Source organism: Typopeltis vanoorti, chromosome 5, assembly GCF_054136105.1.
Source record: "Typopeltis vanoorti isolate ZY-2024b chromosome 5, IOZ_Tvanoo_1.0, whole genome shotgun sequence".
In the NCBI taxonomy this organism is placed as follows: Eukaryota; Metazoa; Arthropoda; class Arachnida; order Uropygi; family Thelyphonidae; genus Typopeltis; species Typopeltis vanoorti.
Window position 1 is genome coordinate 9,688,633 of NC_143553.1, and position 23,371 is coordinate 9,712,003.

At 37.9% G+C, this 23,371-nt stretch overlaps 1 protein-coding gene across 3 annotated transcripts in view; it reads left to right on the forward strand.

Annotated features, from left to right (window-relative positions):
* Positions 1 to 23,371, forward strand: part of LOC150106221 (protein tyrosine phosphatase domain-containing protein 1-like) — a 719,641-nt gene that overhangs the window by 206,228 nt on the left and 490,042 nt on the right. For all 3 annotated transcript variants that reach the window (XM_090392247.1, XM_090392246.1, XM_090392248.1), the window contains exon 4: positions 2,302 to 2,382. In XM_090392247.1, coding sequence (XP_090248373.1) covers positions 2,302 to 2,382 — 81 coding nt within the window. The remainder of the gene's footprint in view (positions 1 to 2,301; positions 2,383 to 23,371) is intronic.

Below are 23,371 nucleotides of genomic sequence, written 5' to 3' on the forward strand. Positions count from 1 at the left end.
GATTATGTTTTGGTGTCATTAAAATCACCTGGTTATCCTCATTCCATTTGAGGATGACAAGGAGATCAGTGTTTATGACATTGGTTAAAGGAGATCTTTAAGCTGAGTTACCTGAGGCACTACAAGGTTTTGAAAGTGAAAAAGAGGGTGGAGAGTACATCATCAGCAAAACAGCGTATAGGACTAGATGTCAAGGAGCAGAGATCACTGATGTATTGGAGGAAGAGTGTAGGGAATAGCACAGAGCCTTGGAGTACCAACATTAATTGAAAAAGCTGATAAAAGAACACTTTCCACCATGATCCAAAGTGAATGAGAAGAGGAAGCTGGCAATTCAAACACAAAGAAAGGAGGAATAGTGTTAGATGGAAGTTTGGTGAGAAGTCCACAATATCAGACTTGATCCAATGCCTTGGAAACATCTAGAGCAACCACTTGAGTTTCTCTGAACTTTTCCTTGGCCTGAGTCCAAAGGTGGGTGAGGTTGGCAAAATCTACTGTGGAATGAGAATTGTGGAACCCACACTGATGATCATTAAGTAATTGCTGGATCTTTAAAGTAGTAAAGCAGTTTGCTATTGATGACTTTTCCCTTATTTTAGAGAGCATTGAGGTTGGAGCATTAAGATGATTGTTTGCTGATTGATTTTTATGTCCATTTTTGGAAACAGGCTGGATAAAAGCTTGCTTCCTGACCATAGGTTAGATGCCAGATGAGTATGACAGCTTGAATAGACATGAATTCTGGAGTGCAAGCTTTAAGTACAACTGGGGGAATACTGTCAGAAAAAGGAGAGTAAATGGTATCAGTGCTACTGAGGATTTTTCTGATATCCTTCTGGCAAAATTTCAGAGGAGGTATACTGTGGATAGTTAGTTTGTGGAATGATAGGGGGTTTTGCCCTGGTCATTTATATGACAATTGGAGTTAAAAATTGATGTCAAGAAGTCTGCCTTAACTTTGGGTATGCTGCGATTATACCATCAGGATGTGAGAAGAGAGGAAACATGGAATTGAAGGACAGAAGGAGCATCCTACAGCCTTGCCAAGGCTGTGGGACCAGAAGGCTTAAATGCCATTAGGAAAGGAGACAAACTTACAGCATTTGGCTCTTACAAAGTGTGTTTTGGATTTGTTGATTTCTTTTTGTAGTTGTTTTGAGTTGTAGTGTAAGCTGAGTGAGAGACTGGAGTTTTTGACCAATAAGGCATATGTTGAATTGTTGGCCTTGACTGTTTTGATACAGTTATCGAAGAACCAGGGTTTTGAATAAAGATTGAGGATTTTGAATGGAGTGGGGAATAAAAGCACTCATTCCCAGTGAGAATAATTAATGTTATTAGAATCAAAACAGATGTCAGGATCAGAAGAATGGAAGAAATAATCAGACCATGGAAAAGGCATAGATGTTCAAAAGGTCATCCCAATCATGCTGAATCCATGCCACAGGATACAAGGCTATGAATGATGGGGAGGAAGACAATTTGTAATAAAGGAGACATAGACAAGATTCTGGTCAGACTTACCAAGAGGAGAGCTAAATTCTGTGACATATTTGGAGGGAGCACTGATTAATAAATGGTTCAGTGTGTTGGGAGAATTTTGAGGATTATCTGGAATTCTGGTGGGTTGGTGAATAATTTGTGTTAAATCATTATTGCTAGCAAACGGTTTGGTTTCTTTATCAACTTGATCTGTGAGGTTGAGAAGGGAAGCCAGTCTGAATTGTGGATGTTGAAATAACTGACAAAGATTATCTCACTGTTGGGAAATAGTTAGATTGCATGTGATCGACTTTTAGAGATAGGTTGTCAGAATGGTCAGTGAAGTCATTGGAGTTTGGAAAATGACAGAGGCATGAAATAGTCACTAAAATGAGATAAGTAGATCTTGAGCTAAAGCAAATTATATTGAAGGGATTTCAGGTCTTAATCTTTGGCATGGTATATATCAGACCTGACAAAAGCACATCATTGGAATTAAGACATCTGATGTTAGTGAAATCAGTCTTAGTTGTTTTTTTTTGTTGTTGTTATTAGGAATTTTCAGATTTTGTTGGATTTTTTTTTTTTTGGCTTTTTTATTTTGTAATTTTTTGTGTTGTTTTTAGAGTTTTTTTTTTTTGCTGTATTTTACTTTGAATTCCAGTTGAGATTTCTCCTGCTATTTTCATACCATCCTTAAATATTATTTAATATTTTCTTCAATATTGTCAGTTTTCTTCAATACTTATGGGGAGAGGAATGCTATTAAAGATAATGGTTAAATTTTTTATTAACTAATTTTTTTTTCATTTTCAGGATAACAAATGATATATTAGCAATGGCAAGACCCAATACTGAAATAATAGAAAAATTTAACATTATTCAACAATTTAAAGAGTAAGTACTTCAAATTATTTGCTGATTCTTGAAACTAAAAGATGATTGATTTATGTTATAGCTTGAAGCAAATTTTAAGTTTTTTGTTTTTTGTATTAGAACATAGTTTGTGTGCATGTGTATTTGAATTAAAAGTTACTATATACATCAAAAATGAACTTTAAACAGATTAAAGACCACCTTATTTCTGTACAGTAATGCACAAATCTTAAATTCAAGATGCCATGTTCTGGATTTATTTTATTTTTTTTTTAACTTTTACCATCCCATCATTCATCAGATGTTCCCTGGATATATATATAGAATGTGAATGGGACAGACAGATGTGAAGGATAGCCATTTGTCCAAGAAGGCATTGTATGCATGATTGAGCTTGGTAGTGAATGCATTATCTGAGAAAATTATTTTTGCCCTCTTCATTAGTGTATTTAAAAGAGAAACACAAGAACAGATTAAATAATTAGTTAATGAGGATTAAGGGAATTCATTTGTATGTTTTAATAAGAATACTACATTTCTACGATAAAGAGCCAAGAGATTATTTTTCCGGCAGCGTAAATTAAGTTAAGGGGATAATAAATCCCACATTATTTTAAAGCCAGATATCATATCTGGCTTAAAATAATGAGGGATTTATTATCCCCTTACTTAATACTACATTTCATTCTTCATAACTACTAGCTTCTTCAGGAAGTCACAGATGTGACAGGATCAGAGACAGGCTAGGTAAAGCCTTGCTTCCATGCTATTGTGTGTTGGGGGGGGATATCAGATGAGCATGCAACTTGTATATATACACATTATAGGATGAAGTTAATTCTAGAGTTCAAGTATTGATCCATTTGGAGGAATATTATATGTACTAGGAGACTTATCATTATCTGGTTTATACAGAATTTTTCCTGATGTTTTTCTGGTGAAAGAACAGAGAATAAATGTGGAGAGTTGCTGGAATTTACTTCTTAAAATTATGAAGTTTTCTCACAGTTTTAGCTTCTTTGTCAGCCATTTTCTTCTGTCAACTGCTGGATGGAGGCCTCTCCCATTTAATCCTATCTAGAGGTTTTCTATGCCACTGAGTTCCAACCATCTCTTTTAATCTCATCTTCCTGCCATCTCTTTAATCTCATCCTCCCACCATCTCTTTAGTCTTTGTGTAGCTCTCTTTCCATCTCTGGAATACCATTTAGATATCAACTTTGTCCATTTTTGAGTGTTACTTCTTGCAATATGACCTGCTCATTGCCATTCGAATCTTTTAATTGGTTGTTATGTCTCTCACCCTAGTCTGAGCTCTGACCCAAGCATTGCACTTTCTATCTAGAATGGTAGTACTGAGTAAAGATCTTTCCATTTTCTTATGGTTAATCCTCAACTCGTTGTTCAATTTTTTAGCCAAAGTCCACGTTTCACTGTCATGATATATGGAATATTTCTCTTTTAAGACGTTTGCATTTGCTTTGGGATGTTTCCTTTGAATGCCTTGCAGTGTTTTCCAAAGACTATCCAACCAAGTTGAATTTTATGTATAATTTCTTCTTTCTCTCTTTCTTTCCTTTTTGCTTCTTTCTCTCCCCCTTCCAATCTTTCCTATTTTACTTTTCTTCATCTCTTGCAGTTTGTTTAGTCTTATACTTAGTAGGCTAAACAAACACAGAAGAAGGCAATGGTAAACCACTTCTGTATATATCTTGCCAAGAAAATCTTCTGAACAGAGGTTTAAGTTATTGTGATACAGTGCAGGAAGATGGGACACCCAGGTCAGAAGGCACTGAAATGGCTACTGGGGAAGAGCAGAGAGGAACTTCCAATGAAGTTAATAAGAATGATGAAGTTGGATCAAAGCCTTCTGGAAGTTTAACTTCTGATAGAGTTAATCTCAGAAGAAGATGCCTCCACTTTACTGATTTACATAAAATAGGAACATGGAATGTAAGAAGTATGTATCAAGGAAAACTGGAACTAGTGAAGAAAGAAATGAGAAAAACTCGAATTAAGACATTAGGAATCACTGAACTCAGATGGACAGGAATGGGTCACTTTGATACTGATGATTTCATGATGTATTACTCTGGACACGAAAACCTTTGAAGAAATGGAGTAGCATTCGTAGTAAGAAGAGAATACAGAAAATACATTTTGGGTTACAACCCAGTGTCTGATAGAATAATTCTAATCAGAATAAAGGCATACCCCCTCACACAGGTGTATGCACCAACTACAGATTCAAGTGAAGATAAGGTATAAGAATTTTATAGCAGCCTATGACAAGTAGTAGACAGTACTGATAAAACAGACTTTCTTTTGATATTAGGTGATTGGAATGCAAAAGTGGATGAAAAAGAATAATGAGGCATCACTGAAAAATTTTGTTTAGGACTGAATACAGAAATCAAATAGATTATTAGATATATGAAGAGCCAAAGGCTTCAATTCGGCGACATATGACTTGTTTAAGTTAAGGGATATTACATCCCATATCATTTCTTAGCCGAATAAGAAACTCAAAGAGTTTCATGCCGAATATAGTAGAAACTATATAAAGTTCAGCTATTCCAAGCGTAAGCAAATACCTGGATACTGCAGCAACTGACCCTAAAAGGTAGTGCAAGCTGAGGCAACTCATGTCCAAGGTGGAGCAAGCTGATCACTATTCTTGATATTTACCCATAATGTGAACTTAGCTCCTAGGAGCTGCATTTCTGTTCTTCATTATGAGAGAAGGTCACTACCCAGACTGGTTTCAACCTTTATTGAGGTCTCATCAGTGAGTAGGTAGACCTAGTTAATATAGTAGAAACTATATAAAGTTCGGCAATTCCAAGCGTAAGCAAATACCTGGATACTGCAGCAACTGACCCTAAAAGGTAGTGCAAGCTGAGGCAACTCATGTCTAAGGTGGAGCAAGCTCCGATCACTATTCTTGATATTTACCCATAATGTGAACTTAGCTCCTAGGAGCTGTATTTCTGTTCTACATTATGAGAGAAGGTCACTACCCAGACCGGTTTCAACCTTTATTGAGGTCTCATCAGTGAGTAGGTAGACCTAGTTAATATCAAGTTTGTAGCGAACAGAACTTACAACCCTTCTATGAGTATTGGCGAGAGGAGCAAGAAGCCAAAGGCTTCAATTTGGTGACGTATGACTTGTTTAAGTTATTTAAATATCAAGAATAGTGATCGGAGCTTGCTCCACCTTAGACATGAGTTGCCTCAGCTTGCACTACCTTTTAGGGTCAGTTGCTGCAGTATCCAGGTATTTGCTTACGCTTGGAATCGCCGAACTTTATATAGTTTCTACTATATTCGGCATGAAACTCTTTTAGTTTCTTATTCGGCTAAGAAACGATATGGGATGTAATATCCCTTAACTTAAACAAGTCATATGTCGCCGAATTGAAGCCTTTGGCTCTTCATATATCTAATAATTTATTAGGACACCTCTCGGTAATACTCAAAGAAGGGTTGTAAGTTCTGTTCGCTACAAACTTGATATTAAACTAGGTCTACCTACTCACTGATGAGACCTCATTACAGGTTGAAACCGGTCTGGGTAGTGACCCTCTCTCATAATGTAGAACAGAAATATAGCTCCTAGGAGCTAAGTTCACATTATGGGTAAATATCAAGAATAGTGATCGGAGCTTGCTCCACCTTAGACATGAGTTGCCTCAGCTTGCACTACCTTTTAGGGTCAGTTGCTGCAGTATCCAGGTATTTGTTTATGCTTGGAATCGCTGAACTTTATATATTTATATATATATTTATATATATATTTATATAATATCCCTTAACTTAAATAGATTATATTGTTGCAAGCAGTAGGTGGAGGAGTGCTATCCAAGCAGTTAAAACACTACTTGGTGCAGACTGTGTGACAGATCATATATTCGGCATGAAACTCTTTGAGTTTCTTATTCGGCTAAGAAATGATATGGGATGTAATATCCCTTAACTTAAATAGATTATATTGTTGCAAGCAGTAGGTGGAGGAGTGCTATCCAAGCAATTAAAACACTACCTGGTGCAGACTGTGTGACAGATCATGAATTATTAATAGCTGAAGTTAAATTGAAATTAAGAGCTAAGAAGAAACAAAAGGGCAGTATCAGATGTGATTTAGATCCTATAAATGAAGCATTTAAAGTAGAAGTCAGTAATAAATTAAAAAGTTTGAAGAAGATAGGAAGAGAATTAGAAGAACTGTGGGAAGAAACAAAATGTACAGCCATAGAAGCAGCAAAGAATACTCTTAATAAAGCAACAAGAAAGAAAGATTGTAAATGATTGTCAGCAGAAGCTATTCAAATAGCAGAGGAAGGAAAAAAAATGAAACTTCTGAGAAATAAAGAAAGGGTTAGACAACTGAGTGCAGATTTCCAAAGACAGGCTAGGAAAAATAAGGAAAAATATCTAAACAAAAGGTGCAAGGAAATTGAAAAAAGCAGTTATGAGTAGAACAAGATATCTCTTTAGAAAAATAAATGATATTACAGGGAAGTTTATCTCTAGATTAGGAGTTTTAAAAAGTAATTCAAGTAAATGTCTGATGGAAGAAGAAGCAGTGAACAAAATGGAAAGAATATGTAGAGGATATTTACAAGAAAGATAATACTATTGAAAGAGAATTTGAAAGGAGAGAATTTGTTGAGTAACCCATGATAATGTAAAGTGAAGTGATACCAGCAATGGAAAAACTGCCAAAAGGAAAAGCTTCAGTAACTGATTATGTGTAAGTGGAATTATTGAGAGCAGCTGGGGGATGAAGTAGTGAATATATTAACCAAAATTTGTCAACAGGTTTGGAAGAAAATATACTGGCCTAGAGATTGGACAACATCAGTATTCATCACAAGCCCAAAAAATCAAATGCCAGAGATTGTAATAATTACAGAATCATTGCATTTCGCATTATTATTATTATTTGTGACACCTCCAAGGAGTCTGAAGACTCATCGCAGGAGGACACCTACTGTACAACTCTCAGTCTCCACCACTACCGAACCTCTACTACCAATCAACTATGTCAGTGCCATCTACCACTCGCCACCACAACAAGTATTTTTTCTGTAAATTGCGTGTATTCTGAAGGGCCAATTTGTCTGTATGCTGGATGAAAAACCAGAGTTTCTGGGAGAAAAAACCTTGCTACCTCCAACATGTAAGTAAAGTTATGCTGAAAGTGATTCAACAAAGGTTGGAACTATATGTGAATAGAGAAATGCTACAAGAACAGGCAGGCTTTAGGACAGGTAGAGGAAGTAGAGACCAAATAGCAAACATGAGATGGATTATGGAAAGAACAAGAAAATTTCAGAAGGAAGTATTCGTTTGTTTTATTGATTATAAGAAAGCTTTTGATTGTGTGGATCACAACAGACTGTGAATTGTAATCAGATCAATGGGTATACCTGAAAATCTAACTCTCTTGATAAGAGAGCTGTATGACAACCAAAAAGCTTCAGTAAAAAGTGTTTGGAGAAATAGACAGTGTTTGAGTGGAAAAAGGGGTGCAGCACTATTGTGTACTGTCCCCCTACCTTTTTAATATTTATAGTGAATATGTTATGAGAATGGCTGATTTGGACAAAGATCCTGCTGGAATTAAGATTGGTGGCAGGAAAATAAATAATTTAAGATATGCAGATGAAACAACCCTCATAGCAGAAACTGAGGAAGATCTGGAGCAGTTGATTGTATTGGTTAAGATGGAAAGTAACAAAGCCAGGCTTAATTTAAATATCAGCAAAACAAATATGATGGCTTCTGGTAATTTAAATGAATTTATAATAGAGAGAGAGAGATAAAATAGAAATCATTGAAAGTTATGATTTACTGGGGCCCAGAATCAGAAATGACTGTAAATGTGAAGATGAAATTACAAGAAGGATAGTCATGGGAAAAAAAGCCATGTTAAGCCTGGCAAAAATTATGAAAGATAGAGGTGTGAGTAAGGCTACAAGAATTATAATCGTTAAAGCAATGGTATTTCCAATAGTGATATACTGATGTGAAAACTGGATTATTAAGAAGAAAGATGGAAAGTGAATTGATTCATTTGAATTATGGATGTGGAGGAGACTATTGGGAATCTCATGGACTGCAAGAATGACTGATAAGGTTTTAGAGAATATAAAGACAGAATTCTCCTTGGAGGCGATGATTGCTAAACAGAAGTTGATGTAGAAACTATAACTCATTTTTTAGGAATGTTAGTCAAAGTGAGTAATATTTATTATCCGACTAGTTTCACCAATTTTTGCTATTGGTGAAAAACAATATTAGAGTATCATTCAAGCTAGTCAACACTATTCGGAAATTTTTAAGATCACCGAAAGACCCTCATCCATTCTACAAGTACTCTGAAGTATACAATATACCTTGTTTCTGTGGTGTTAGTTACATTGGCCAGACCTCTAGAAACTTCGAAATGAGACAGAAGGAGCACATAGGCTATGTTAGAAACAACAGACAAGATATTTCAGGCCTTTCTTCCCACTTCGCCACAACTATCTTATTGAGTGGAATAAGAGTCATATGCCCTATATAGAAGAGAACTACCATTCCAGAACCTTCAAGGAAGCTGCTATAGTCGCCTGTTCAACAGGAAACCTAAATAGGATTAGACCTTGATTCTTACCTGATATTTGGAAAACTTTAATTAGATCACTAAACACTAAAGAAATGAACTTTCACGCCAATTACATTATGTCTCTCAGCCAATAAATCATGCACCCGCGACACGCATATTGTCTCACGCAAAGTACTAATTTTGTATGAATTAGAACTGTCAGTTAAAACCTAGTCTGTTACCTTCATATCGCTTACCAATTGTATCCCTGAAGATGCTGATAGCAAAAATCGGTGAAACTAGTCGGATAATAAATATTACTCACTTGACTAACATTCCTAAAAAATGAGTTATAGTTTCTAAGACAAGTAGTCGAGAAAAAAGTCACACTAGAAGTTGATGTACTTTGGACATATTATATGAGCTGATGAATCATTGGAAAAGGCAGTTATGTTGGGGAAGATTGAGGGAATGAGAAGAAGAGGAAGACCACAAACGAGATAGATGGACAAAGAGAAGGTTAAATAAGGTGGGTGTGAGATGGATGAATAAAGAGATTAAGCATGCGATACAGAGAAAAAGGGCATTGTGGAGGCAGTAAGAGAAGTGGAAATAACCAATTCCATGAGGTCTACAAAGACCAAGCAAGGAGGGTGACTTGGTTGGTGAGGGTAGCTAAAGAGAGGTATGAACAGCAGTTTGCTAATGAAGCCAAAAAGAATCCTAAGGAATTCTTTCGATATGTAGCCAGCAAAAGAAAGAATAATTATGGAAAGATGACATTGATTGGAGAAAATGGTATAATGACAGCTGATGCAGAATGTGTGTGATTGATATACTTAATGAACAATTCATAAAGATGTTTCAATCTTGTGAATATGACTTCATGGAGGGATTGAGAGCAGTTGATGATGGGGAGTAGAGACTGACTGTAGGTGAGCAAGAGGTATATGGGGAGTTGAGTAAACTAGATGTTAATAAGGCTGTGGGAGTTGATAATATATCACCACGTATTCTGAAAGAATGTGCCAGGGAGTTGACACCTGCCTTGACATATTTTTTTTTAATATGAGTCTTGCACTCAGTCAAGTTCCTAAGGAGTGGAAGGAGAGCAAGATTGTGCCAATTCATAAAGGAGGTGATCGAACTCAAGCATCAAATTATAGGTCTGTCTGTGTGTCAGGTGTTGTGGTTAACTTGTTGGAGAAGCTGTGAGAACTAGGATCGAGAGTTGGGTTGATAACAATGGTATTATCTTTAAACGTGTGGACAGACTTATGTGTTCGTCGAACATGTTGTTTATTATTTTAACGGTATAATAGAACACAGAAACTAAGTAAATAATTAATTTATTGACTTGATGCTGATATTTCGCTGGTATTATAACCAGCATCTTCAGAGCACAAAAACACTGTTTGTCACAATACGCGAGACTAAAACATGGTGTACTTAACCCAAATTGTAGCAGCAACACAAAGACTAGAGTCCTGATTTTGGCGCCCTCTATCTGAAAAAAAAAAACCACTATCATATATTACTAGAGTCCTAGAAAAGTGCTAGTTTTTTCTTAATATGACTGTCTCCCAGATCTTCGGCAAGTTAATACAGCCATATTTGTTGAGATTTGGAGTGTTTTTTAGGGCTTCTGTCGCCTCTAAGAACAATCTCTCTGATTTATATGGGTTTCTGTGTAGTACTTTTGTGTTTTTCCAGTTGATCCTGTGTGCAGGGGTATCCAGAGCATGGTCTGCTAGGCCCGACTTCCCTTAATGATATTTCCGGACGTATCGTTTATGTTCGCTGATGCGGATATTCACAGTTCTTCCTGTTTGACCGTAGTAGGCTTGATTGCATGAGCAGGGTACTTGGTAGACTCCTGGATGTGATAAAGGAGGAATGCTGTCCTTGGGTGAGCGGATGAGGGTGGCTAATTTGCTACATGGTCTGAATGTGGTGCGTAGTTTATGTTTATTGAGGATTCTTGAGATCTTTTCGGATGTGCCTTTAATGTAGGGGATGGTGACTGTTTTGTTGTAGTTCTCTGTGGTAGATGGTGGGAGGGGTTTCTTAGGAGTGTTTAGTATTTTGTTTATTTTTTGTGGATTTGTTGGCAGATCTTAGAGAACATCACCGACGCAACGGCAAAAAAAGAATTCGACAGAGTCAAAAACCGGCACCAAAAGAAGTTCGAAAATCTACAACAACGGAACACCATACAACGACCACAATTACAACAAGACCTCATCGTCGTGAATCTATCGTCACTCACCTTAAGCAAAGAAGCCACGACTGCTTTAAGTCGAGGGCACAACTTTGCCATAACTCCCAAGCAAGTTCCAAAAGCCGAAATAATGGCGTCCATCGAACGAGGCATTTACGACCTGCCTCCAACAATAGCTAACAACATACGTTTAGATGTGGCCAACATCCTAATCAAGTCCAAGCCTCCAAAAAATAATATCCCACATAAGGAATTCATTGCAATAAAAGAGCTACACAACAACAGCCAGATTACCATAACAAAAGCAGACAAAGGAAATGCAACCGTGGTGATGGACAAAACTGAATATGAAAACAAAATGCACACACTATTACAAGATCAGTCAACATACAAAATTATAGATCGCAATCCTACCAACACACAAAAGAATAAGGCACGAAAATTATTAAAAAAAGTCACTTCCTGGCCCAAAGACACGGTTAACAAACTCAAACCTTTCCATGTTAAAACACCGAGGATCTATGGATCACCAAAAATTCACAAACCAGGCACACCCCTACGCCCAATTGTGGACAGTATAAACAGTCCCACATACAAACTGGCTAGACATTTAGCAAAGCTACTAGCCACTCTCACTAACAATTCTCCCTCCTTTATCAAAAATTCAGCACACCTAAAAAGCATCTTACAACACCTCACACTAAAAAGCTCAGACTTAATAGTAAGCTTTGACATCACTTCACTATTCACAAATGTACCACTAATAGAAACCCTCAATCTACTGAAGTCACACTTCCCCCCTGATATATTTGAACTATTCAAATTCACAATACATGCAGGATATTTCACATGGAAAGGGAAAATATACAAACAAATTGATGGGACAGCCATGGGCTCCCCCCTTTCTCCCCCCCTAGCCAACTTTTACATAGAACACCTGGAAAAACAAGCAATCAATACAGCCACTCTCAAACCAACACTTTGGCTACGCTATGTTGATGATGTGCTTGCTATTTGGCCACATGGCCCTGAGACATTGAAAACATTCTTAGCACATTTAAATAGCCAACATCCAAAAATCCACTTTACTATGGAACTGGAAGCCCACAACTGTCTGCCCTTCCTGGATACACTCATCACACGTCTCCCAGATGGTTCCTTATCATTTTCAGTTTTCAGAAAACCCACACATACAGGCAGATACTTACACAAACAATCACACCATCATCCTTCTCAACAATATGGCATATTAAAAACGCTAACCCATAGAGCGAGAGCAATCTGTTCAAATGACAAGGCTCTGACTGCTGAACTGACTCACTTACGCCACACCTTCTTGGCCAACAATCCACAAAAAATAAACAAAATACTAAACACTCCTAAGAAACCCCTCCCACCATCTACCACAGAGAACTACAACAAAACAGTCACCATCCCCTACATTAAAGGCACATCCGAAAAGATCTCAAGAATCCTCAATAAACATAAACTACGCACCACATTCAGACCATGTAGCAAATTAGCCACCCTCATCCGCTCACCCAAGGACAGCATTCCTCCTTTATCACATCCAGGAGTCTACCAAGTACCCTGCTCATGCAATCAAGCCTACTACGGTCAAACAGGAAGAACTGTGAATATCCGCATCAGCGAACATAAACGATACGTCCGGAAATATCATTATGGGAAGTCGGGCCTAGCAGACCATGCTCTGGATACCCCTGCACACAGGATCAACTGGAAAAACACAAAAGTACTACACAGAAACCCATATAAATCAGAGAGATTGTTCTTAGAGGCGACAGAAGCCCTAAAACACACTCCAAATCTCAACAAATATGGCTGTATTAACTTGCCGAAGATCTGGGAGACAGTCATATTAAGAAAAAACTAGCACTTTTCTAGGACTCTAGTAATATATGATAGTGTTTTTTTTTTTTTTTTTTTTTTTTTTTTCAGATAGAGGGCGCCAAAATCAGGACTCTAGTCTTTGTGTTGCTGCTACAATTTGGGTTAAGTACACCATGTTTTAGTCTCGCGTATTGTGACAAACAGTGTTTTTGTGCTCTGAAGATGCTGGTTATAATACCAGCGAAATATCAGCATCAAGTCAATAAATTAATTATTTACTTAGTTTCTGTGTTCTATTATACCGTTAAAATAATAAACAACAGGTATTATCTTTGATGGACAGCATGGATTTGCTAAAGGGAGGTCATGTTTTAGTAATCTACTTACTTATTACAATAAAGTGGCTGCTTCCTTGGAAAGAGGAAAAGGATATACAGTAATATACTTGGATTTTGCAAAGGCTTTTGATAGAGTACCTCATGATAGGTTGAGAGTCAAACTAGAGCAGATGGGGTTGGATATTAGATTGGTGCATTGGATTGGAGACTGGCTATCTGATAGGTATCAACAAGTTGTGTATGGGGGAGCGATATCTAGGAAAAGTAAAGTCACTAGTGGAGTGCCTCAGGGGTCTGTTTTGGGGCCATTACTGTTTAACTTGTATATTAATGATATAGGTGAAGATTTGGATGGAGATATTCAGTTGTTTGCAGATGATGCAAAGTTGGGATGAACCATGAAGAGTAGTGAAGATGTTGTGGCCTTACAGGAAGATATGAATAGATTGAGTGATTGGGCATGGAAATCGGGATGTGAATTCAATGTTGCAAAATGTAAGGTTATAAAATTTGAAAACAAAGATGGGATGCAGAATTTATGCTTGGTGAGAATATATTGTTTAAAGTAGAGGAAATAAGAGATCGGGGGGGGGGGGGGGGTGATAGTGGATAAAGATCTAAAATTTAGGGGACACATCGCCAAAATTGTGAAGACAACACAAAGGCTTCTGGGAATGATGCGGAGGACACGGATGTGTAGGGAGATTCTTGTTCCGTTGTATAAGGCTTTGATGAGGCCACACATGGACTATTGTGCCCAGATTTGGTCACCGGGTTTTCAGAAGGATGAAGAGATGTTGGAAAGGATCCAAAGGCGACTGCCTAAGGTAGTGTCTGACCTCTGGAATGTTGAGTATGAGGAAAGATTGAGAAGATGTAATTTGCAGAGTCTGGTGGAGAGGAGGAAGAGGGGAGATATGATAGAGACCTACAAGTTGGTAAGGGGTTGTTATAGGATGAATGCTGGAGAAGTTTTACAGAGAATAGTGGGAGATCAGGGGAGAACCAGAGGTCATCCCTGGAAACTGTATAAAGAGGATGTGAGTAGGGGAGCCAGAGGCAGGTTTTTTTCGTGCAAAGTTGTGAATGATTGGAATGCCTTGCCTGAGAATGTGGTGTCTGTAAAGAGTTTGAATGTGTTTAAAACATGGTATGATGAGCTGTGTGTGTGATAAAAGGACCTCCCAGATGAGTCTTTGACTCCATGAGGTCTTGGGGTGGTAATAATAATAAAAGAATTTACCAACTTGAACTTACATTTGTTTACAATATCAACAGTCGAATGGACTGTTGATATTGTGATGGTGCATAAAATCACAATATCAACTGGATATTGTGATGTTATATCTTCGACTGGATGGTGCATAACAACAAACATTAACGGTTACTATATCAGTTTCCTGGTGTTCCATTTGTACTGGGTTTTTGGTGATGTATTTATCACAATTTTACAATGTCCTCTAAATTTTAGCTTTTTGACCACTGCCATCCCAGATCCCTTATCTCCTCACCTAGTGTAATATATCTGCCAGTTTTTTTACTCTGCATACCACTGGTGACAATGTCTTCCAGGAGTCTTCCAGTTCAACATTGAACTGTTCTATTCAAATACTCAAACAGTTTATTCAAATCATCTTCTACATCTACAGCATCTCCATAGTTCTTTCCATTTTTGCATAATTTATAAACAACTTCATATCAATATTTTAACTTCTTACAATATTGCTAACATAACAAAGTAAATAACAATGGTCCCAATACAGACTTCTGGAGCACATCACTAGCAACACTGCTCCTTCACTCAACTTCTTAATACCTGTAAGATAGCAGACATTTCAGAATATATGCAATACACTAATGCGTTATCTAACCACCTCTTTTCCAATTTAATTACCTACTTATGTGGAAATATTACATGACATCTGCATGGAATCTGTGTCCTGATTACAAGAGGACATATATCAACTATAGAATTATTTCTAAATCTAAAATTAGAAAATGAGAATTAAACAAAAGAAATATATATATATATATATATATATATATATCAGTGGCATCATATGCCCATTACAGTTGGATGTGCTGTCGTGTGGCTTATGCAACTTGCGCTACAAAATTCACATTAATTTGACTGTATGATTACATTTTTATTGATGTATGAAAGTTTAAGAGTGCATAGTGCATCAGCACTCATCTTAATTGGTCCAATGCAATTAATTGTAGGACAACTACTTTAATTTATCAAATAATCGTAACCAAATCTGCAGAGAGTGAGGGACAATGTGTTTGTTTTAAGATATATTAGAAAACAATAATGAAGGAGAATGCTATACTTGGTTGATATATTTGAATTACTCGAAAGGAAATTTGGAAGAGCAGGACGAGGCTTACCTCCTTAGACTTCAATCATACAATCCACAAAAGCTCTGGCAGAAAACGGGATATTCAGTATATTACATGAAACTGTCAATGTCGTCAATGCTGTTTCCCCATTGTAAATATGGGCAAGAAAATTATAAATTATTTATAAAAAAATTATATATTAAAAACTTGTCTATATTGGTGTCCTAAACAGGTGTTCACACTTCACACATGCAAAACGGATAAAACTCAGAAAACAAAAACAGCAATTCATGACAAATGACAAAGTTCAATTGAATTGGTGACATGATAACCAATCATATCCACTGCATGAACCTGCAGCCTTTTGGCTGGAGAGTGGATACGCTAACCACTCGGCCAACCAGGAGGATATTGCTGTTCCATGAGTATGCACTGCACACATAGCACACCTGGAATATATGTCCCTGATTTATATATATATATAACTGCAGTCTTCCAGATTTTAGGCAATTTGAGACTGTCCCCAAATGCCAAAAGCAAATTACAAAACCTTCCATCCTTGATTGTATCCAATGGACACGTAGGTAAAACATGAGAATACTTGCTTGAAATTTCATGTTCTTAAGCATTATGTACTTTTATTATCATTTTGTGATTAACCTAGAAAATTCATTCAGTAAGTGAATATGAAATACCGGCCATAGACAGGAAATGTGCTTTAGTGTAAAATTGAAATTATTGTGTGATGATTTTTGAAATACCTTTAAGTAATAATAAAACTTTTTTGTGGAAGCACATAATCTGCAGTTATGTAAGTTTCTTATTATCTCGGATATCTCAATGAGTCCAGTCTCACTGCAGGAGGCCCAATAACAGCCATTATTTATTTGGTATCTGTTATACTTCTCTTTCAAATCACTCACGAACAAAGCACCCATTCAACCCACTCATCACCCTCCAAAAAAATCTAATCCTTACACCCTTGCTCTCCACATTTGCATAATTTCCATTCATTCTCTCTTTTCTTGCCATATATTGAAAAAGTCTTTGTACCAAAAAGTGTCAATCATATAAAACATCTTTAATAACTTATATGTTATCATATCTCCTCTTTTTGCTTATTGATTAATTGTAGCCCACAGACTTCAGCTACCTTCATAGGCAGCATTCCACAGACCTGCCACAACTTTAGTCACTTGCCTCTGGATTCTCTCACCTACCTCTTCCTATCTATGAAAAGTAATCCAGATGTGGTCAAAGTCTTATAAAGAGGAATAATAACCTTCCTATACCTACTATGTTCTTTGACATCCAAGATATTAGTGCTGTTTAGGCCACCTTTGCAATATGCACTCTAAATTTCAACTCATTGTCCATAATCATCATCAAATCCTTGCTTCTTTCAGTTTCCTGTAGTGCAGTGTCATTCCAGCAATTGTAGTACATAGTTTGTGTTCTCTTCATCCCAAACTGCATAACCTTACACTTTGTTACATTAAACTGGCAGCCATTATTCTTTAGCCCATACCGGCAGTCTGTTTGTCATCTTCAGAATATCTATATTATCTTCTTCGACTATCCATCTTCTCAATTTTGCATCTTAAAAGATATGCAAATTAAATAGCATCAGAAGCAGCTCAATTACAGAACCTGCAGTAAAACACTAGTCACCACATTCTCTCGGATTGATTTCTCCCATATACCTCTCTTTGATATCTATTGATAAGCTACCCTCTTATCCATATCACCTGGCTCATATTTATCACCATTTGCTCCAATTTATGTAAGAGTTCAGTGTTGGTATCCTATTTAATGCTTTTGTAAAGTCTAGCATTATCATTTCCATTATCCAAATTGGTTGTTACTTTATTATAAAAAGTGAGCAAATTGTTAAGACAACAGATATCCTTCACAAAATTATGCAGCTCACCCCCCCACACACACACAAAGTATCATATTCTTGTTCATCCATTCCTGAATTCTACCTTTTACCAACTTCTCCTAAACCTTAACCATCACTACTGATTCATCTGTAATTTGTTTCCACTGTCTTAAAGCCTCATTTATGTAACAGAACTGTTCCTCATTCCCACATTTTCCCAGAGTTGACTTAAACAGTTGCTCAGAGGACTGTCAATTCTCTTCCATAATATACAGTGATATCCATCTAATCCTGCTGTATTTGCATTCAGGTTTTGCAATATTGTAAGCACTTTGAATTCATCTATCCCTATTCTTACATGGGTGTATATTACATCATCTGGCACTGCAGTTATCTTCACCATGATGGTACATAGCTTGATCACCCTTGCAAAATGATCACCAACTCAACTATTTTGTTTCTCTTACTTTCCTACCACCAGCACTATCATTCTTTCTTTTATTTGCCACATGGTGAAGACCGCTTTTTGGATTATGTTTAGCTTCATCAGCTGACTTCCTCTTATAAATAGTTTTGGCCTTTCTTCCCATACAGAGATCACCTTTCTTGCCTGTGCTTTCTATTGCTCATGGGCTTAATAAATTTTCTGAAATGTCTGCTTAATGGTGCTTTCCATCCATCTCCTACCTCAGCGTTTCCCAAACTACGTTCTGCAGAAAGTGAATAAGTGTTCCGTGAAAAATTATCAAAATTAATATGAGCCTGGAATGGTTTTAAATGCTGCTACAAGTTCAAACCTGTTTGAAAATCATCTGCTCCTCACTTTGCGTGTGGATTGTGTTATTAAGGCCAGCACACAAACTGACCTTGACTATACTGCCTGCGGTTGTTGACACCTCCAAGCGTAAGTATGGAGATATCTATTCTAGGAAACGTGCTATCACAAGCAAGGTCAATGCAATCCACTGTGGTCTGGCACGCCTGCAGTGTGTGCTGTCACATTTTTGTGATGCGATATAGCCTGCTGTGGTGATAGTGTGCACTTCGCTTTACATTGAATACGAGACCGATGATACTTGATGCTAACCAAGGTGTTCAGTTAAAATTTCAGGATTTTTGAAGTGTTCCATCGTAGGAAAAGTTTAAGAAACCTTGTCCTACCTGATTTATCCACCTCACTCTGGGTATACATTCTGACACTGCTTTCTTCAAACACACTGGTCACCATCTCCCATGTACTGCTGCCATCTGTCGTCTCTAAATTCTTATGCCATGGCACTGCTCTGAGCTGATCCTCAGTTTGTCATAATCACTACTTTGTAATTCCACATATTCTTAACAAAAATTTCAGCATGACTGGTAATTTCTGAGGTCAAGACTAAGTGATTGATTTCCCAAATCAGAGCCACTTGGTCACTGCTCAGAGGCTATCAGTGGATCTGGCATCTCAAACCTCAAGTCCCCTTCAGTACATGCTGAATCAGCTAATTATCTCTTAGCCACTGTATAAATTGCATTTCCTTTCCTTCCATTTTGTGTCTCTGTAGTTGAAGTCCCCATAATAATTACTCATCCTGCACTCACTTTGCTAATTTGTGAATGCATGCTATCCACATTTTCCCTTTTAATCCTTGGCCTATATAGCAGCATCCATCTAAATATTTCATCAAAACTTTAGGCCTATGTCTCACACCAGATGGTCTCAAACAAACTGCTTTCTGCATTGCTGTCCTCTTGCTTAACTCTTTGTTTTTGGTTCAATTCTCCTTTTATCAAGTAGCAGATTATGTTCCTTTGAGGCCCTAGATGCAAATAAATAATAAATATAAACATTCATTAAATTTTTAGAGGCATATTATCTTTTTGGTATGTAATTTTTGAGGCCCCTCAAGACAACGAGGCCCTAGGCGTGCGCCTGCCGGGTAATCCACCACTGCTTTTATCATTAAACTCTTATCCATCCTGTTCTTTTTGTCTTCTCAGAAATACTATCCCCATTGCTTTCAATTTTTATATGATCCTCTGTCAAACAAGTCTCACTAATGCCTGTAAATTTTGACCAGATTGAACTAACCAGCACTAAAAACCCTTCCCCCTTATTCTGAATGCTTCTGCCATTATAAATAAACTGCAGTATTCCCATTGGCCCACAGGTTTTCTCGCACCTTTTACTGACTATTGCACTCAATTTCAGATCAACCAAGGAGCTACATTCAGCCTATGTAGAAAGTATTTTTAACTTGGGTATAGTTATGTTAAAGATACCAAGCAATTTTAAACCTGGTTTTACTCCATTTTTCCCAAGTAAGCAAACAGATAAAATGTCAAGTTTGCGCCTGCAATTTATGCAAGACTAGCTGATCCTACAGGTAGTGCAAGACCAAGGCAACTCGTGGTAAAGGTGGAGCAAGTTCTGATCACTAATCTTAGTATTTACCCTTAATGCCAAAACACATCTCCAAGAAGGGGATGTATGATGTTTTGTATTAAAGGCAAGGGGCCACTACCTAGACCGGTTTCGACCTTTATTGAGGTCGAATGGGAGTTCATGTCTCTCATCATAGGCCTTGGAGAATAAAGCATGCTGAGGGTCAGCAAACAGTAAGAGAGGAGAATAATGAAAGATAGAGTAGGATAGTAGGAGGTAAAAGAGGCCTCAGTCAACCTGTTTAGCCTTATATGGCTAATTGGTCTGTGACACATATTCTCAATTTATCTGTTCAAAAAAAAAGAAAATTTAACCATAAAAATTTTGACTAAAGTTCACTTATAAATTTATCCTTAATAATTTTGTCAGTTATCTATGAAGGAGATCCATTGACCTGTTTTGAAAACAGTATTTTCAGTTATTTTTTTATATTTATATTTAAATTTTTTATTTTTTATTTTTTTATTTTTTAATTACATAAAAATTAAAGGACTTAAGGTCCGGTCAGTTGAACTGAAAGGGAACAAAATAAGGAACTTACAGACCTGGTACCACTGGGACTTAGAATGGGGTAGAAGACTGGCCCGGGAGATGCCACTCACAAGGAGCAGCACCGCCTCGCAGTAAGCCTTCGCAGCCCGGGTTCTCAGATCTACCCCCCTTATTTGGAGTAAAGGAAACCGTGCCAGCGAAAGCTTTGTGGCGAGGAAGAACAGAGTGGTTGTTACTTTTCCTAGGGAGAGTTAGGTGGAGTTTTGGAGATACTAAAGAAATATACAGGGCTTGATGCGTCCCTGTATAAGAAAGCATATTTTCGGTGGTTTGCAGTATTTGTTCACAAATTTAAAGTCGCCTAGTAGATGTCTCTCTTGCGCAAGAAATTTAGGAAGGTAAAAAAAGAAACCTTTCCTTATTCCTGCGTACATTAAATTTGCGTCCCGTACCTGGGATTTTTTCAGTACCTTCCAGATGTGATGCTTTAAGACGTTAATTAAAAAAATGGCGAATTTTTGGGTCTTGTTGACTGGTGGCGGGAATTGCAGGTGTATGATCTCTTCTAGTGATAGCATCGGGATTCCCAGTGCTGTGCTCAGTCTTTGCCAGACATGTTGGGCTGGTGGGCAAAAATAAAAAGAAATGCTCCACCGTTTCCACGCCCCAGCAGACATCACAAAAGGGATCGCACGGACTGGGTACGTACCTAGATTTAACCTGTTTCACCGGGTGCCGCCCATAAGCTATTCGCCAGGCCAGATCCTGATGAAAAGGCTGTCCCCAGCTTTCTTGATGTTTTTAAAGAGAATTTCATTGTTTGTCCCGAGGTTTAGTGTATCACGCCTGGAGAGTTGGAAGAAATCCCAGTATACTGCTTTCGGTTTGTGTGTGAGGATTTCTGTTCCTTTGTCTCTAAGTACTGTGAGTGATTTTACTAGTGTGCGGTACCACTTGGGCTCAACCCTTGCACGGGGTTTAGCATAGTCCGTGGTTCCAAAGAGGGGTAGGAAAAGTCCTATAAAATATCTAATTAGGAGGCCTGAAATATAGTTTGAGTTTAAGGCCTTCCGTACGGTTTTGAATGTATTTGCATAAAGCAAGCTTTTGAGATCAGGCAGAGCGTACCCTCCTTCTTCATGTTTTAGTTGCAGGTATTGTTTTTTAACCTCATGTTTTTTTCATTCCAGAAGAAATCTATGAGTTTTTTGGATAATTGGTTTTCTTGTAGCAGTGTGATGCCTGTGATATTTACTGTGTGCATCAGCATTGGGGTAATGATTGTTTTTATCACTGTGGCTCTGCCATAAAAGGAGAAAAAGGTCGGTTTGAATAGACTTAACTTTTCCGTACTTATTTTCTGTAATTTTTTAACTGGTAAAGCTAGCGACTCAGAAAAGGGAACTCCTAGTATTGTTAGCGGCTGCGTATGCAGCGCTAAACCATAGGGAAGTCCGGTGTTATGGAAATTTCCAAAATTTTTGATTTTGGTTTTTTGGGCATTAACTCGGAGACCACTGACTATGCTGAAGTTTTGCAGTATGTTAAGATAGATGCAGATAGACTCAGAGTCTCTGAGTGTGGCCACTACATCATCTGCATATGCTACTATTTTGCACTGTTTGGAGACTTGGGGCAGTGGAATACCATTAATTGCAGGGGTGTTCTCTATTCTTTTGATGAGGGGTTCTAATGCTAGGGAAAAGAGAAGGGGGCTTAGTGGGCAGCCTTGCCTAACCCCTCTCTTTATACGGATTGGTTCTGTCAGAAACCCATTAATAGACAGTTGTGTCGAGGCCTCCGCGTACATATGTTTAATTGTATGCCGAAGTCTCGGGCCTATGCCTACTTTTTTTAGGGTGTCCTGTAAGTACATGTGGCTGACGGTGTCGAACGCTTTTTCCAGGTCGGTGGAGAGAAGTGCCAGGGGGGTATTTTTTTTCCTTGGCCAGTCTGATTAGGTCTCTTAGCAGGAAGAGATTAAATTCCATAGATCTACCTGGGATTCCACAGACCTGTGAACTTGTTATGTTTTCTATTCCGCCCTTAATGCGTGTACAGATAATTTTTGCGAAAAGTTTATAGTCTAGGTTAGTTAAGGAGATGGGACGCCAGTTATTTGACAAGGTCCGATCTCGGTCTTTTTTGGGGATAAAGATTGTATAGCTCTTAGCGAATTCCTTGGGGATGTTTCCCGAAGTGAGGAATTCGTTAAAGATCTTTACTAGTGCTGGCAGTACAAGGTCCCAGATAGATCTATAGAATTCTATCCCCAGTCCGTCTGGCCATGGGGTCTTTTTTGTCTTCATCGTTTTACACGTGGCTTTTATTTCAGCTGCAGTTATCGGCCTGTCATGCAGGGCGCTAAGATGCTCGGAAAAACGTTTGACGTCCCACTCACTGAAGTCATCCGTGCCCTGCTGGTCAGCGAAGATGCCGAGATACTGCTGGTGAAAGTGACGGAGTATTTCATGGGTTGAATTTAGAATCTGGCCTTTCTCCTCAATCTGGTAAATTGTTCTTTCATCGTTTGCTGCCACCCGTTGTTGATTGTAGAATGCGGCGGAGGGTGTTTCCAAATTTCTGAGATAGAGTCTCGTGCGAAAGTCGAGGTCATCGACTCTATTCTGCCGCTCTTGCTGCAGCTCTATTTCTACCTGTCTGATAAGATGTCCGCAGGGAACTCCGCTCCGTTCGCTTGACCGGTACCAGCCGAGTTCCCTGTAGAGATCCCTCAGCCGTTTACGTTGTTGGTAGACCCTTTCGCGCCCACATTTTTGAAACAGTTCCTTAGCTTGCCACTTAAAGTGCAGCCAGTTTTCCCAGTCCCAGTTGATGTTTGTCCATTCATCACAGAGTTT